The sequence below is a fragment of the Thermobia domestica genome, chromosome 10 (genome assembly GCF_964235325.1).
Source record: "Thermobia domestica chromosome 10, izTheDome1.hap1.1, whole genome shotgun sequence".
NCBI lineage: Eukaryota > Metazoa > Arthropoda > Insecta > Zygentoma > Lepismatidae > Thermobia > Thermobia domestica.
In genome coordinates, this window is record NC_137463.1 from 199,005,428 (window position 1) to 199,021,908 (window position 16,481).

At 35.1% G+C, this 16,481-nt stretch overlaps 1 protein-coding gene across 3 annotated transcripts in view; it reads left to right on the plus strand.

Moving 5' to 3' along the window:
• Positions 1-16,481, plus strand: part of LOC145662924 (uncharacterized) — a 40,586-nt gene that overhangs the window by 11,331 nt on the left and 12,774 nt on the right. For all 3 annotated transcript variants that reach the window (XM_081728937.1, XM_081728938.1, XM_081728939.1), the window contains exon 2: positions 7,404-7,885. In XM_081728937.1, the coding sequence (XP_081585063.1) occupies positions 7,458-7,885 (428 nt within the window). In that variant the 5' untranslated portion in view covers positions 7,404-7,457. The remainder of the gene's footprint in view (positions 1-7,403; positions 7,886-16,481) is intronic.

Sequence of the window (16,481 nt, forward strand, 5' to 3'; positions counted from 1 at the left end):
ACACTAAATGACAGTGTAAGGTACTCATCGTTTCTCAGTTTTCTTTGGATAATTCGATGTTCTTTGTTAAGTAGTCCACATTTTCCACTCCAATGAAAGAAAAATGTCTTGGAGAAACAAAAAAGGAGTGTTCTAGCCTGTACAGAATGTCGTCTGGTAACACCTTTTGTATGTCAGGTGTAGCGGACAGGAGAGATTCTTCTGATCTGCGTCATAAAATTGATTGCCAAAATACATTTTCCTCACTCTTGACAATCTCAAAGAAGAAAACAATTAGCTAACTATATGATAAGATTTAGTAACTCCTTATAATCAGAAGTTTTGGTCAAATAATAGTATATACGAGAATTTTTAAAGTGCTTTTAAAAGTTAAAAAATATAATAATAATTTGATTTTTACTTGGGTAACACTCATCTGAGTGTATAACTACAACCCAATCTCTAGTATTTGGTGGATTATCATCTCTTAAACCAACTTTACTAGAAATATTTGCATCTGAAGAAATTGTTGCCATTGATGGTGGAGAATACAGTTAAGTTGCCCGAGATAGAAATGAATGCAGATATCTCCCGCTGGATATGTAAAACATGAAAGAGAGCAAAAATTTTTTGCTTGTTTGCAATGTGCTACACCATGTTACTTGATATACTTTCGCTGTTTCTACAAAGCGTTTCGTAGTGAGAGAAAGCTACTGTTCGACAGATGAAATTTCTTCTTTTGAAACAGTGTATATCTTAAAACCTATGCAATGTTTTCTCATTTGTTCAATTAATGTTGCGTAGCTGTCTATATTACACCCTTGAGCAATAAGGCAGTCTGCAGTTCTTCTAAGAGTGGCCCTGACCCCATCGGGAACACCTTTACCATGTCCAGTTTCAGAATAGTTCCATGTAATATTCTTGCACTTTATAATTGACGTTGACAGATAAGTAAAAATAAGTAGAACATCTTATTCCTATATTGATTTGAAGGTCCATCCGAGACAAAGTGCAAGGTTGTAAAATGTGGAAAACGATTCTTCACTTCCAGCAGAATTGGTCGCAGATAAACAATTACGGCAGCTGGTCCGTGATCTAAAGATTCAGATACACTACAAAAACTATCAACTTTTAACTCTTCAGACTGATCGATGTAGTACATCACATCAATATACAATGTTATTTGTTGGCGCGTATTTCCAAAGTAAACAAAGTGTGGTTCTTCAGCATATTTACAGACAAAATTCTCTGAGAAGTCCACATAGAGGATAACGTCTTTTATGGTCAGCTTACATTTTAAATCTTCTATTGTTTTGCACTGATGAATAGCGTGCGTTGGTGTGTGTGTGTGTGTAAGGTGTGCTTGTGTATTATTTGTGTGTGAACTCTCTTCATGAGTAATATGCCGTGATTTGGAGTTTGTTACTAGTTTATACAGTCGTGTTTACAGTATGATCCTAAATTGTAACAACCGATTTGTAGTTTTTATTCTAAGTTACATTCACAATGTGCAAGAAATGTATAAGTAAACATTTCATAACGAAAAAGTATTTATGCAAGGCATTCTTTTATTCTGCAAAGTCCAAAAATTAAACAATATTGTTAGCGTTCACGAGTGATGAAGAATATATTATAAAAAAGCCCAAAGATCACACATACGCCAATCGGCAGACCTCATTAAGTAGAAGTAAGCTGTATGCATCAATATGAAAGATCATGCGTAGTTTTCAAAAAAATGTAAAAAAATGCTATTTTTGAACCTAAAAATTGATCCTGAGCGAAATCCACGCCATCTATTATCGTGGGACAGACGCAGAAATATACCAGGATGAAGCACACCGAACTAAAGAAAATGAGATGCCGAACGATAAATACCAATTCATAATTTCCGAAAAACAAACAAACAAAAAGAAAAATCAATTTTTTGATACTGTTGGAGACACTTTCGTTAGTTTCAATAATAAAACTTGACTATCCCTTTTAAATTCCAGCGTTTTTAGAAAATTATAGACTTCCAGTCAAGTGGCTACAGCATCATTCCTATTTACCGTAAGATCCTGGCTCATACCTCGTTTTTTTCACAATAGAACAATCCTTCAAACGTTACCATTCACATTTCCGTATGATGTCCCTGAAGTAAGCAATTTTGAGAGAAAAGTGTATTTTTCTTTGATTTTTTTTTTAATTTTGAGCCCATCCGGAGCCCCCTCTGTCAACGAAAAAATCAAAATAAACAAAAATATTAAGGAGAGTGCTAAATGTGTGTACAAATTCTCAAACTTCTATCTTGATTAGTAAGGACGTATATATATTTACCAATTATTCCCACAATGCCGCAGATTAGAGCCAAAGGCCCTTATCTCAGTTCTTGGAATGTCCCTTCTTAACGAAGGGCCATGTTTTGTACGTCATTCTCTTCAGAATAGAATAGCCTTTCAAACGGTACAGGTCTTCATCATGTACCTCAGGCGGGAAAATGGGATTTTTTGGTTAAAATATCCCTTTTCTTTACCTTTTCAAGTCTCGATCCCTCCTGTGTTCAAACAGAAACCTGATAAAACTCTCATAAATACTACTCGCTGGAGTAAATGTTTCATTCTTCTAGGTGTAAACTAAGTCCGCGAAAAGATAATACACCATAGATTCCCGTATACAGTTGCGGCCACTGATAGGCGATCCTTACCCATACCTTTCGTGAGAAACAGCCCCTCCGCAAGATGACTACAAATGACCACAAAAGTGTTTTCTGCACGTGCTGAAGGACAAGGTTGTCACATTTTTCTTGAAAATGTCTGGACACCATATGTTCTTTCTTCTAGAGAATGCCATTGAGAAAACCGTAGTAGAGACGTATTAACTCGTGAATTGTGTATTAAAAAGTGATATAAGAAAAATGTTAAATGATCTACTGCTAACAACATAATTCAAATAGTGCGAAAATACCAAAACTGAACACGAATTATTTATGAGTTTTTAAAAAGATATACACTATTATATTAAAAAGAAGATTTTATCTAAAGTGACTTACTCATCAATACCTTACTGAAAGTATTATAGATAGAAAAATGGATTTGTACAGAATATCTCTTTGTCAAAATCAAGGGCTAATAAAAGAATTTTAAAAATATATGTCCTGTAGGAGAGTGAAAGAGGGTTAAATTATTATTTCTTTTTACTAAGAATAGAATATATCATAAATAAGTTAAGAAGATGGCACTAAGGGATAAATTCTTCATTAAAATTAACCGAAAACACGTTTCAACGATTGTGAGAACCTCGATCCTATAGAAGAAAAGAGGGGGTTTGTATTAACATTCAAATTTCCGATTATTTCTTTAGAAAATTCCGAATATGAGGGTTTGCTTAAGAAGGCGTAAAATTCAGCAAATACACTTCTCATTAAAAATTACAGACCGCGACCTTAGGATTTTCTTTCTTCTTTAATTCCGTTCCTGAGAAGGGAAAATGGGCTCAATTTCTATGGTGTTGTAGTTTTAGTTTTATTAAACAAATATCATCACTTAATTAGGAACAAACATTAGTGCAAAATGTCAGCAAAAGTGCATATTTGACTAGCACTCCGTCGATAAATCTGTAGGTACCGAAACTTAAAATATTGAAAACATGCTGATGAGAATGATATCTGTAAGTACTTTACTTTTGTATTGAAATCAGTGTAATTCAATTGAGGGCAAATGCCTTACATGAAAACGTAATTCTAAGGTTAATGACGTGGGCTGGGTATATGACTTCATCATTGAAGCCAATAAACTGGTGATATTAAATATATGTTGTTTAGAATTATTTTATATTATTCCGATATGTGATCTTTGATCAAAGTAAGGTCACTAGTTCTGGGACTCGCAAAAACGATTTAACTCAGCCTTGACTAGCGTTGTCCACGAGACGAGACGTCTTATTAGTTTGAATAAGTTTCGTCTTGTCTCGATTCTCACATAACTTTTTATCCTCTTTTACGAAAATTTCTCGTTTTTTAAATAATTTTATATCCTTGACTTTTAAAAGTAATGTACGTCAATTTTGCACTTAGTAATAAGAAAATTAAATTGTTTATCGGGATAAGTGTTGAATAATTAGCATTAATTTTAAAAAAAGGTACATATCGCCCGGGTTTCTTAAGCAATGTTTATATCGAAACCAGACCCTAGCTAGGGGTTGAGCCCCCTTCGACCACCTTCTTTTCCCTGAAACTTTCATGTTTTGTTTCCTGTGCTTCACTTCACTTCCAAGTACACGATTCTTCTGTTTGTTACTTAGACTTATCTAGCCAGTAGGACTTATCATCTGGTACCGCCGAAAGAAATTAGATATTTACAAACAGCGAGAAAATACCTATACACCACTAGCATACTACAATCTCTTCGAACAAAATCTCAAAGGAAAGTAGAGAATTAAAATTTACCAACTGACAACTGTGAAAAGCATTGAATGTCATTAACAATAAATTGAAGCATTCTATAAGGAATGAATTTTTTTGAGAAAGCATTGCAAGCTAGGATTTTCACTTCCTTCTCTTCGTTTCTTTAATTATCAAAACAACACAAAGTTTTAACTTCTTTTTGTGTTGTTACTCAATCGTGGATGAAGATATAAGAAATACTGTCTTTCTTTTTTTCTTTTTTTAAAATATAAACTTCAAAAAATTCATGCTTATATTTACAAATATATATTTCATTTTTGTTTGCAAAAATCGGAAAACTATAACGGAAAATCACCCTACTACCTGCCTTAAGTTGTAAACTAGGCCTATAGCGCCAAAAGTTAGGTTTTTGCAGAAATTGAGAATAAATATTTATCTTTTAAGTGCATAAATTTTTCCCTTTCCATACTTGTTTTCCTTTAATAATACTGTCATCCTGAAGAAAATAAAATCAGTTAAAAAGAATGAGATTCTTCGTTAGCTCATTTTTCCTACAGATCATTTATGGGCAATAAATAAACATATCACTTTATCGAAAACTTTCGAATACTGTCATAATACAAGTTGGGGCTAGGTTGACTACAAAATAAGTTTTTACTTCTGCTGTTCCCATGCGACAATCTTGATTGGAAACCTTCAGAGAGAAACAAGTTCATTCAGTTTGAAATCTGACACCATTGAGTCCTTGGCGACCTCCAGTGCAGTTTGCGGTTTTAAGACACAGGGGGTAGAGAAGAGTCCTTCCTCTTCCAGGAAAAATAGTCGCTTATCCATGGCCCCGGGATTAAAACTGGATATCAGGTAAAAATTTCCTGAGACGTTCGTGTATATCCTAAGACCATGGTTCCTGCATCATTCTCTTCAGAGTAGAACAGCATTTCAAACAATGCCATTCACATGCCTTCATCATGTATCTGAGGCGTGAAAATCTCGAAAAAGTAGACTTTTTTTTATTAAAAATATTTTTCTTGAACCTTTTGCCCCTCTGGTCACCCCTGTGCTAACATAGATATCTGAAAAAATGTGATAAATACTACTTAGTAGACTGAATGTTTGTGCAAAATTTCAGTCTTCTAGGTGGAAAAGTAAGCTCAGCAAAAATGTTGAAAAGTAGGCCTAACAAAACAAATAATATTATTACGTCATCAGCTCAAATGTCTCGACGCAGAAAGGTGTGATACGATATGAAACTTGTTCTACAGTGCCTCTAGACACTTCGATGAACACGGTGTTGTGCAGTTTATGGGACACATATCATTGGCCTACGTGCGTAGAGGCCACCTTCTCGAAGGTGGTTGCAGACCGTTTGATTGGATATTATTTCGTCGAGTTGCTGTTCGGAAGGTTCGCTGGAGCAGAGTTGCATTCTGACGCCGGTTTGGACGGGCTGTTAAGAAGGGAAAACGAACGTCGCTGGCTGTGGTTACCTGTGGACGGGCTGGTCCTGGTCTTTGAACACTTCCAGTTGTTTGAAATCGATTCCACAATCGGGAAATCATACTTTGTGCCACTGCTATGGCATTTGCCACCTCCCGCTGTGACTGACCAGCTTCCAACTTGCCGACAGCTCGCCATGCTAGCGATTCTAGCAAATCACATTATGCGCCATTTTACTACGTGGATTTGTGTCGCGCTCACAATATAACAACACTCGCAATGAGAACGGAGGTATCCTGGAGCTGGAATGTGTTGGCAGCCCTACAAAATGCCCTCTGGTAGCGCCACGTCACCGATCGTATGTACCGGTGTTTCGAACTGTTCTTTTGTACGTAGTGCCTTCATGCTAGTCGATTTTATTCCGAACTGGACCAGGTACAGTGTTGTTACGTTATTTGTAAGAAGTTTTGCATGAGTTTTCTTCTGGTTCCTTAATATTTTTGACCAGTGTAAAACAAGTGTAGCGGTACCAATGGAATATTCTAGTGATTAGAAAAAGTTTATTATAATTTTGATACTAGATTACTGATTTTGTGATTTCTATGTACATAAATACCTGCACGACCACTAGCAGTATTGTCTTCTGAAAAAACTGTCCCAATGTAGAATTGGTTTGCAACGATTATTTCTTCTGCAGCAGTTCATTCACATGTGACTTACTTCAAACCGATGAAGTCTTGTACACATGTTTTATTCGCAGTTTCTCATACTTCTACCCAATGCAAAATATCACATCATAAGATTACATTTCAATTCAACTACACTTGTACCACATGAATGTATACACGAAGAATGGGCGGCTCCTGTTTAGCTCTACAAGGCAAATGAGTGGATTCAGATCGTGTCTGAACCGAAGACTCGAAACTCACCAGGAACACAAAAACATGAAAAACACAACTATGGCCTGCTCATAGAGGATGTGTAACATAAACCACAACTGATGAACGACTTCGTGAGTTACATAGAAGCACGTAAAGAGCATGTTCGCTGCGTGTAATTATCACAAACAATTATAGAGAATTTTTCTTCCGCTTGTAGTCTCAGGGAAAGCATGATGAATAGCAGTGCTTTTAGTGTATGTTATAGCCCACATATAAAACAGCAATTTTCTTTTAATCACTCATTTCTGTGTTTCATTTATCTTACTACCGGTATTACATTACTTTCCATTTATTATTGATGTTTTAGTAATTATCCCATTAGAGAGTGAGACAGCATGCAACACTTTCTTTAATCCCTAAACTTCGCATAATAGTGTATAAGGCAAAATAAAACGAATATTTTAAAGTGAACCCTATATATTTTTAGTTTGAACGAACGTCCATCCTCTATTGTAAGACAACCTGTTTTAAGTACTGTCTTTTAGTTTGATATTATTTATCTCAGTAACATGATTTAGGTGGGTATCTACAACTCGCTATTGCAATATTTTAAGTTATCAAAGCTTTTTATTAGTAGTACTAGCTAAGTTTTGTAATTTTTAACTTTTATTACTTTGAATAGAACGCTATGTTATTATGAATAATACTTTTCTAAATATTTTCAGAATTTTTCTTACCAAACCTTGAATACTAATGTTCTGAAGTATACAACGTAAGAAATGGACTTCAATAATATAAGTATTTCTTCAATTAAAGTTGAAATGAAAACAGAAGAGGAATCTATTGAAGATTACAGTTATGAACTGTATTATAATAACACGTATAATTCTGAAGATTTAGAACCTTTTCAGCGAAGCTCTGTGACGTATTTGGAATGTCCGGCAGAAGAAAATAGCGAAACAAAAGAAGATAATGACATTAAACTTTCCTCGTTAAGCGAAACTGTACTTCCCAATGTTCCATCAGATTTTCCCGAAAATGACCAACATTCTCACAAAGTGGCATTTTTCGATCCAAATTTCAATGATTGTATACGAAGTGCGAAGCAGTCAAACAAATTCATATCTTGTAATGTGAAAAATCAGATAGAAAGCAGCGATGAAGAAAGTACTTCCCGAGAGATAGACAGCAATTCTGAGGAACCCAGGTATAGTTACATTATTCATTTCTTTGAACTCATTTGTTATCTAAATATTTCTCTCTAGGCACTTGCTATAGAGAAGGTTGTCGACGATAAAATAGTCGATATTGATTCACTTACACGCTAGTAAATCATCTTTCCGCATCACCAACTGTAGGTGGTGTGATGGGGAAAAATGCGAACTATCGCCCCCTAACATAATTTCTACTGAACCACATGACTTGGTGCTTAATGTATGCAGTTCTACATATTTGTGGTCGCATCACCGTACAGTTGAAATTTGTGACATTCAAACGTTCCAAGTTGTTCAAGAATTGAACTGCGTTGACTTTGTTTTTTAAAGCATTTGGACGAGTTACATGGTCCTTGAACTATAATATCGCTCCATCAGCAGAAGTCCCTAGAAAAAATGTTCCTTATACTGCAGTACAAAATCAGAGCGGCATTTACTATGTTATCCGTGGTAGAAATTGGCTCGGACTCTGTTACTTCTTTTATATGCAGCAAATTCTCATACAATGTAGGTATCCGTTTCCACTTCTAGTCTGGAAGATATGTTTTATACAGTTCTCTGGTGTTTGTAAACCTTGGTGAATGTGACTGTGCGTGAGGAAGGTGTCTGTTCGCTGTGTGACGGCTTCCAATACACGATTCTCTTTGAAGAAGTTGGATACATTTTTTTAATGAAATGCAATGTCGTGCAGACGAACCTTCTTTGTTGGGGAACTGTCTTTTATTACTGTTCTAGTGGCGTGTGGTATATTTTGGTTTAAGGACTGAAGTGTTGTCTTCCACACAATTTCCAGTCGGCCAAATACCGCTGGAAACTATTGGGCACATATTCGATTAATTAGATCTAAGCCAGCTTTCCTTAAAACCTTTTTTTTGCACGGTTTATTTATTGGTGACTGGCTATGGTTGTTTGGTGGCGAAGTCCGTAAATCAACTTCGCCTAAACGATTGTCACTTTATCCTTCATCATTTCACAAATCATAACCAGCCATGTAACTGCGCATAAGAGTTGTTTAGTCTTTGTTTCAGAACCACAAGTGAAAATTACGTTGTTTCGTCGCTGGCAATCTTCTCTACTTAGTTTTCTTATAATTTCTTAGCTTTGCTAATGTAGCCGTAAACAATTGGCTAAACAGAATAAACGACAGAAGATTGACATTAATTTCGAAAATTTCACGACTGTGGTAATCGCTTGTCGTAAAAACACTTGCTTCCTGGGCTTACTTTTTAATATGGTAATATTGACAGTTTCAGATCCTGTCAGCAGATGTGGAAGACCGCCAACCACCTTACAGATAGACAGAAACGAACAGAGAACTCGCAAATCATTCATGCCAGTGGTTGATAGATTGTTACATTTGCTATTTGATTTACACCTTGTAAATTGTACAATCTGTATGTAGAATAATTAGTGGCCATCCACATATGTTGATACTCTGTCGTTCAGTAATAGCCACCTTACACAATAATGTCGAAAGTAAGTTTTTAAGACATGGTATTTTCACATCCTTGGGGTGCTTGCGCTTCGAGAAAGTGTTTTATTAGGATAATACATCCCTATTCAACCTGTATATCAGAAGTTTTGGATAAATATACATAGTTCGATGGCAGTGCAAAATGGAAAGAAATTATATATCAAAACAAAACTTCTTTTAGTTTGTCTCTTTGGTTATGACTTTCTTTCGTGATTAACAGGAAGAGTGAAAGCTCTATTGTGCCAGGTTGCACTGTTCTACTTTCTATCAGCCATTGAAATGTCGTATAGAAAAGAAATCAAGGCAGGGGGTTCAATTGAACGTAGGAACTACACGTGTTGAATATTATAGAAACGCTTTCTGATTGTAAATACCACTACAAAAAACGCTGCTTTAAGAAAAACATCATAATAGCCTTAAAAAGAATAATTTTACGTTAATATCTGCTTTCCGCTTAATAAATATTTACATCATAGAAACGACCCTTTTGCTTTTGTACTGATTGCAATATCTATATAAATATTTAGAACTTTACTTCTTTTAAATATATGTGCTAGTATAAGCCACAGTTTAATTTATACAGGCTATTTCGAAACACTACGGAGAAAATTTGCACCTTGATTACACTAACTATGCTCTTCCGGCATTATAGCTAGCAGGTTATTACTTACAAAATATATATATATATATATATATATATATATATATATATGAAAACTGCTAATATTCTACAAAGAAATTTCGGAACAAATCGGCTACGTAAGTAATATTAATTACTTGTATGAGTATATTCCACTAATTATTGTTGGATGTGGTACACGGATGGCACACCATAACCTCCCGAAAACCGAAAAAAATTCTTAACTGTTCAACTGAAATTCTGCATGAATAATATCAATTTTCATTTAATTTAAAGATGTAAAACTCGCGAACAACGGTGAAATTTGAATCAAAGTCGGTCTTTGAAACTCATTGTGTACCTTGCAAATATCAGATTCAAAAGTTGATTCAGATGTACTCCCATGCGCAAAAGAAATTGCGCGTATACTGTAACTGAAGATTTTTCGCATTTATTCCATTTTCCTTACGTTTATGGGTAAAATTCAGTTATTAGTATGTGGAGATAATAGAAAGCAATCCATCTAAGGAGATATTTCCAAAAAATATAATAAAATAATAAAAATATAAGCAAAAAACAAAATTATGCTCGGTTTTGTGTATACTGGCAACGATGATTTCTAGGGATTTTTTCAGTAGCCGATCACAATTGCGGAGGGAATTCAGTAGGGGAGTCGAGGAGTTTGACCAAGGAATTGGATAGTGGACTAAAATGTTGCATTTATTGCTTAAAACCTAGTGTGTAGATTGCCTGCCAAATATAAATTAGCTTCTGTAACTAAGATGTCGTACGAAAATATAGAATTAAACAGAAAAACTCTTATGTTAAGGTTCGAAGCGATACGCACCATGGTTATGAAGATTATTTCTTAAAAAAAAAAAAAAAAAAAAAAAAAAAAAGAGCCAACACCACGTAGCCTCCGTGGTTAGGTGGATAGAATGGCGGAGTCATAATTATTTTATTATTTTGACACCACATCGAATCCCATCCCATCCTATTTCTTTTTCTTTTTTTTTAACAAAACATTATAAGAAGTGTATAATTTTGATGTTAATAAGAACCGAAACAACATAATAAGCAAATAATTTATTGATACTATCCTTTAATCGACGTATTTATTCAGTATTAGAATACGTGTACTATTGGAAACAGTTATTGTTTTCAGTTTATAGTCTTGTATGTTACTTCCCGTTCTTGAACAGCAGACAACTAACTCACTTCGCGTTTCTGTGTCTGGAACAGGAAAAAGAACATACGCGACCTTGACAATCTATCCAGTCTTATCCCTTGTTACATCGACTTGATGTTTGTGTGTGTGTGTGTGCTTGAGTTTTTTGCTTTTTAGAGTATTGACTTTCTCTCTCTCTCTCTCTCTTTTTTTTTTTTTATATATATATATCCACAAGTGCAAGAATGCTTTCGTTGAACGTAACTAAATTATACAGATCTATGTATGCGGAACACGAATATTTCCAAAAGATAGCATGAATATGAACGATAATCATATCATATTTCTACATTATATAGTAGCGTGAAAAACTGATATTAAAATGATATAACAAACAGGCATAAGCTTTTTTTCTAGCATGGCAACACATTAAACGTAACTCATTAAATTTTGGGAATTACAAATATTACCTTATGTGTCGTTGTATTCCTATTCTTTTTCACGTTCAAGCGACGAAAGAAGAAATTGTAATAATAGTGATAAAAATCGAATTCGAGATTTCAATGAATTCAAGTTTCACGCCCCCACATGTCGAAAAAGTGATTTTGATGTCTGTCCATCTGTTCGTTTGTCGGTTTTTTACATGCATTCAAATAGAAACCATACTGTTCGACGTATCTGGACCGAATTCTAAATATGAAGTTTTATAACCTTTATCGTTTCGAATTCTATATCCTCCGACACCTAAAAATAAGGGTAGTTACTGAAGGGTGAAAATTTAAAATAATTAAATTGTTTCAAAAACAGCTGTATAGATTTTGCTTATTTTTTTTTTTTTTTACAAATATAGTATGAATCATTGCTCTGAAAAAAACACATAAGGTGTAATTTACCGTATGGGATGCGTTTTTCCGAACAATTTTCTCAATCACATTTCATAAATAGTTGTATCATGAATAACCTAACAATATGACACAACTCGTTCGTTCTGTAAGCATTCAGAAGGGGTAGTTTACTCTTCTCCGACGATTTTCCCATTAACGCCTGACGCAATTTTGTTCATATTTCATAAATAAGTGTTACATAAATAACCTAACGATATGGTATAATTCCATCATCCTAAAAAGCTAGAAGTGGTATATTACTTTTCGGTGCAATTTTTACCCTACGATTTTGTCGAGAATGACTCTGGCAATTTTGTTCGTATTTCATAAATAGCATAACTCCCTTGTCCTGAAAAGATACACAAGGGATATTTTATTCTTGGGGATGACTTTTTTGACGATTTCTCACAAAGTACTCAGACTTTTTTGCTCATAGTTCACATACAATTATTTCCTTAATAATTCTAATATATGGCATAAGTTATTTCAAACAGAAATATGACCAATGGGTACTTTTCGAACAAAGTTTTCCAAAACACATTATTTTATTCGCATTTCCCAAATAAATGTTTAGTAATAGCTGCAGCCTAACACGAGTCAGTTTAAGAAATTCGAGCGAGAAAATTCAGTGCGTTTCATGTGTACCCATTCTTAAATATATTTTTAAATGTTACACCTAATCGCAATTTTCCTAACAAAATCGAAACTTCTTTTTAAATTTGCCTTCTTGTGGCCAAATGGTTCAAGTGCATTGGTTCTGGATTTGATTCCCGGCAGTGGCGTAGCAGCTGCCCCCGCAGTGCGGGGGGGGGGCCGAAGTCTTGCGATGAATAAAGATTTAAAGTAGTAGAGCTTCAACCTTACTTCTGTCGGCTTTACAACTAGGGCCCCTTCTCTATACTTTGCGGGGGGGGGGGCGCAAAAGTGTGCTACGCCACTGATTCCCGGTGAGAGCTAGTGTATTTTTATTCAACGTTAAGGTATAGGTAATAAGTAGGTGCAAAGAGAAAAGTGTTTAAACAAGCCTAACCAAGCTAATGATTAATACAAAGAAATAATACAATATTACGAAATTATAGAAGAAACGTTGTTAATATTAGATATTTGCGTGTGAGATGTCCAACCGATGACTGTCAACTTCAAAGATAAAAAAGTGAAACATCCAATACCAGGTTAATCAGTGGTCTCTAGGTAAAGCTATCCTACTAGGAAGTGATTGAGATACCAAAAAATGTTGTAATCGCTGGGAGACATGTTAGGAGAATACATTGGGTGAGAGACTTTAACTCATGAATAGTCTGCACCTTCGTTGGTGTATTGAAGTGCGTAGGTGATGTGTGTTTGCCACATCGGGTTCCTTTGTTGTTAGTCTCAGCTTTCTAGACCGGATGCAGTTATTCCCGGTAGAAAATACAAGAAAATATACATTTCTATTACTATTAAAGTAAATAATTACACTCATTCCCTCAATGTGATACTTGTTTGTTTAACTGTATACAGACAGCTGATCCGTGGAAGAATCGTTCATAATAATAAATAAAATAAACTCGACAAATATTCTTGTAAATAATAGGTAAAAGTTTGCGTCACACTGTTCATTTTGCTGGGCACGCTACTGTGCCCCGTTATCCGGGTGTGGCACACTGGAATATAGGGTATGGCTTTCTAATTTTTCCCAACTATTTTAACTGCTTCAATTGAAATGAATTTATAATAATAAGAGAATGAATTTAATCTTCTTACCCTTCGATTTAGAAATAAGGTCCGCTAAAATTGTATATATAAAAATAATAATACTTAGAATTTTATAGAGTAGTTTGTTTTATTCGAAATGACATACTTCCTGCAACTGTTTGGGTTGGAATTATTTGAAGTGAAATCTTTAAGTTTTACGACCCACGGTTATACCGGCTAGGCTAAAGGACACGATGATGATGAGAAATGAATGCAATGGTGAAATGAAAAAGTGGGAGAAAACGGGAGAACTCCGAGAAAACCCATGCACATGGTGTTTGGATCCCATGCACCAAAGGTGAACGCTTTATCACTGAGCCACCGCGGCCCCTCTGAAATTATTTATAGGAGAGAGTGACTACTTTATGAAAACTTGATATCGAACACGTTTGTTTAAAAATACCAGCTTTTTGTGAAATATTGCTTAATATTCAGAAAAACCTAAGTCAATAATATAATAATAATAATAATAATAATAATAATAATAATAATTATTATTATTATTATTATTATTATTATTATTATTATTATTATTATTATTATTATTATTATTAGTTAGCTTAAATTAAAAACTCTCTGGACCTAGTGCATTGGCACAATTCCACAAACTAAAAAGAATGTGTTTACTTCTCATGTAAGTGTCGAAGGACTTAATCCCTGTTGCTTTCAATATACGAAGAAAGTGTCCAACTGTCAAATGATATGCTACATAAAATGCCCTATGCAACATAATGTAGTATAGAGTAATCATTTCAGGTTGCCTAAAGAACACTTTCGTTTTAGCAAGAAAAAAAGAAAATAGAAAATACTGAGTTTTAACCTAATGGAATATTTGCAGATTTAAGGGAAAGTGCACAGAGTTGTTGGATATAAAATGTAGTTCGGATTAATGGAGTAAGACGCCGTAAATAGTTTATTGTTTCAAATATACTGGGAGTGACCAAGCCATTACATATGGAAATATCGAAAGAGATACGTTAATGGTATTAGTTGCAAACTGTTTTAGAAATGAAAAATTTAAGGAAATCTCTAAAACTCTGATATCACAGATCCAAATTGACTGACTGTTAAGTAAAACTGCTAAATCTGAGTAAAGCAAAAAAAAAAAAAAAAAAAAAATTATTAATGAACTGTGTTACAGTTTCAGACATATCATTCTCATATCAAAACTACGATAAAAGTAAATTATGAATAAAGATGGATTCACAGCTCTGGAATACCAACAAATGATTTTGCTAGATGTAAATTTTCGGAAAACTTTTTTTTTATAAGGCTTTAGATTTATTTATCTTTTGTTTGTTTATTAGCTTCCCCATGCCGTAAACGTCGCCAACTCCTAGTGGACCACTTGCCGGTAAATGGCGATCGTCGATATAGCGACGCGTTGAAGGATTGCCGCTAGTATGCCACTAGTGGCAGGGATTTGTCGAGTCGAAGCAGATATCTAGAATCGGGGGTATTGAAGTTACCACCACGTAAGAGCGAGGACTTCATTTTGGTCCGCGCTCGTTTGATTTGCCACGGAGAATCGTAAAGGGACCAATATGAAGTATCACCAGTCATGTGCATGCGGTTATTATTATATATTATTTTTCGCTGACGAATTGTTATTGTAAGGACAATACTTGAGCTCCGGGGATGAAGAGTAACTCCTGCCTTTACATCATGAAGTGAAAAATCTTGAGATTGGTGCGTATAATTGTATGAATTTAGTTGGCAACTGTCGCCGATCACTAGCAAGTGAATATGGGAGAACTATGAAAAAAGTAAATAGACGCCTGCCATTTTGTTATAAAATTACATTTGATCTGATTCCAAACAGTTATCTTCAAATATACACGGTTAAAGGAGCACTCTGATTAGAAATATGAAAAAGACTTCAACGATTTATCACTATACAAGCTGTGTCTTCATAATCGCCTCTGTGGCGAATTCGGAAGATTACGCAACTAGTAACCCAAAGGTTGATGGTTCACGCCTAGCTCAGGGCACTTTTGTTTTATTTTTTTAAAAATGTTTTTAGACTCACCTTGATGTAAAGAAATTACGCATATAGGCGATTTAACGTATTTTAGGGGAATAATTTTGTGGTTCGTTGGCGTCCCGTCGCTTCTCTGCCGGTGGTGGTATAATTTTCAAAACGGAAGTGGGACCAATTTTTGGCTGCGGGACCGCCAATTTTTGGGGACATGTCACTAGTTGCCTATCGGTGGTCCACCGACGCTTACGGCATGGGATTGTCCTCTTACGAGTGAGGCAGATTGTAATCGACCAAGAGTGTTTTGGAAAAATGGGAAACATCTTCCGACTTCGACTTCTGAATAATACGTTTAGGATCAAGTCGAATCAAGGCTGCGCCACGGGAAGGTAGAACAAGTGAGGCAATCGCTCCAAGCACTACGCTCGAGAGCTTCCATCTCATTCAAGACTTAGACTCTTCAGGAAAAGTAACAAGTTTATTACTTGTAATTTATTCTTTGAATCAAAGTATTTGCAATAAACTATCGTTTTGTAAGATATCTTTACGATTGTATACTATTGAGTTGAGTTTATTTTGAGTTTAACGTCCCGTTCAGCAGCGAGGCTATATGAGATTTGGGCCTACTGATTAACGTGGAATCCGAACCACATGAGCTCCCGCCGGGAATCGAACCCGGGCCTCCGTATACTATTAATTTCGAAAATTGTACTCATAATTTCCCATCATGGA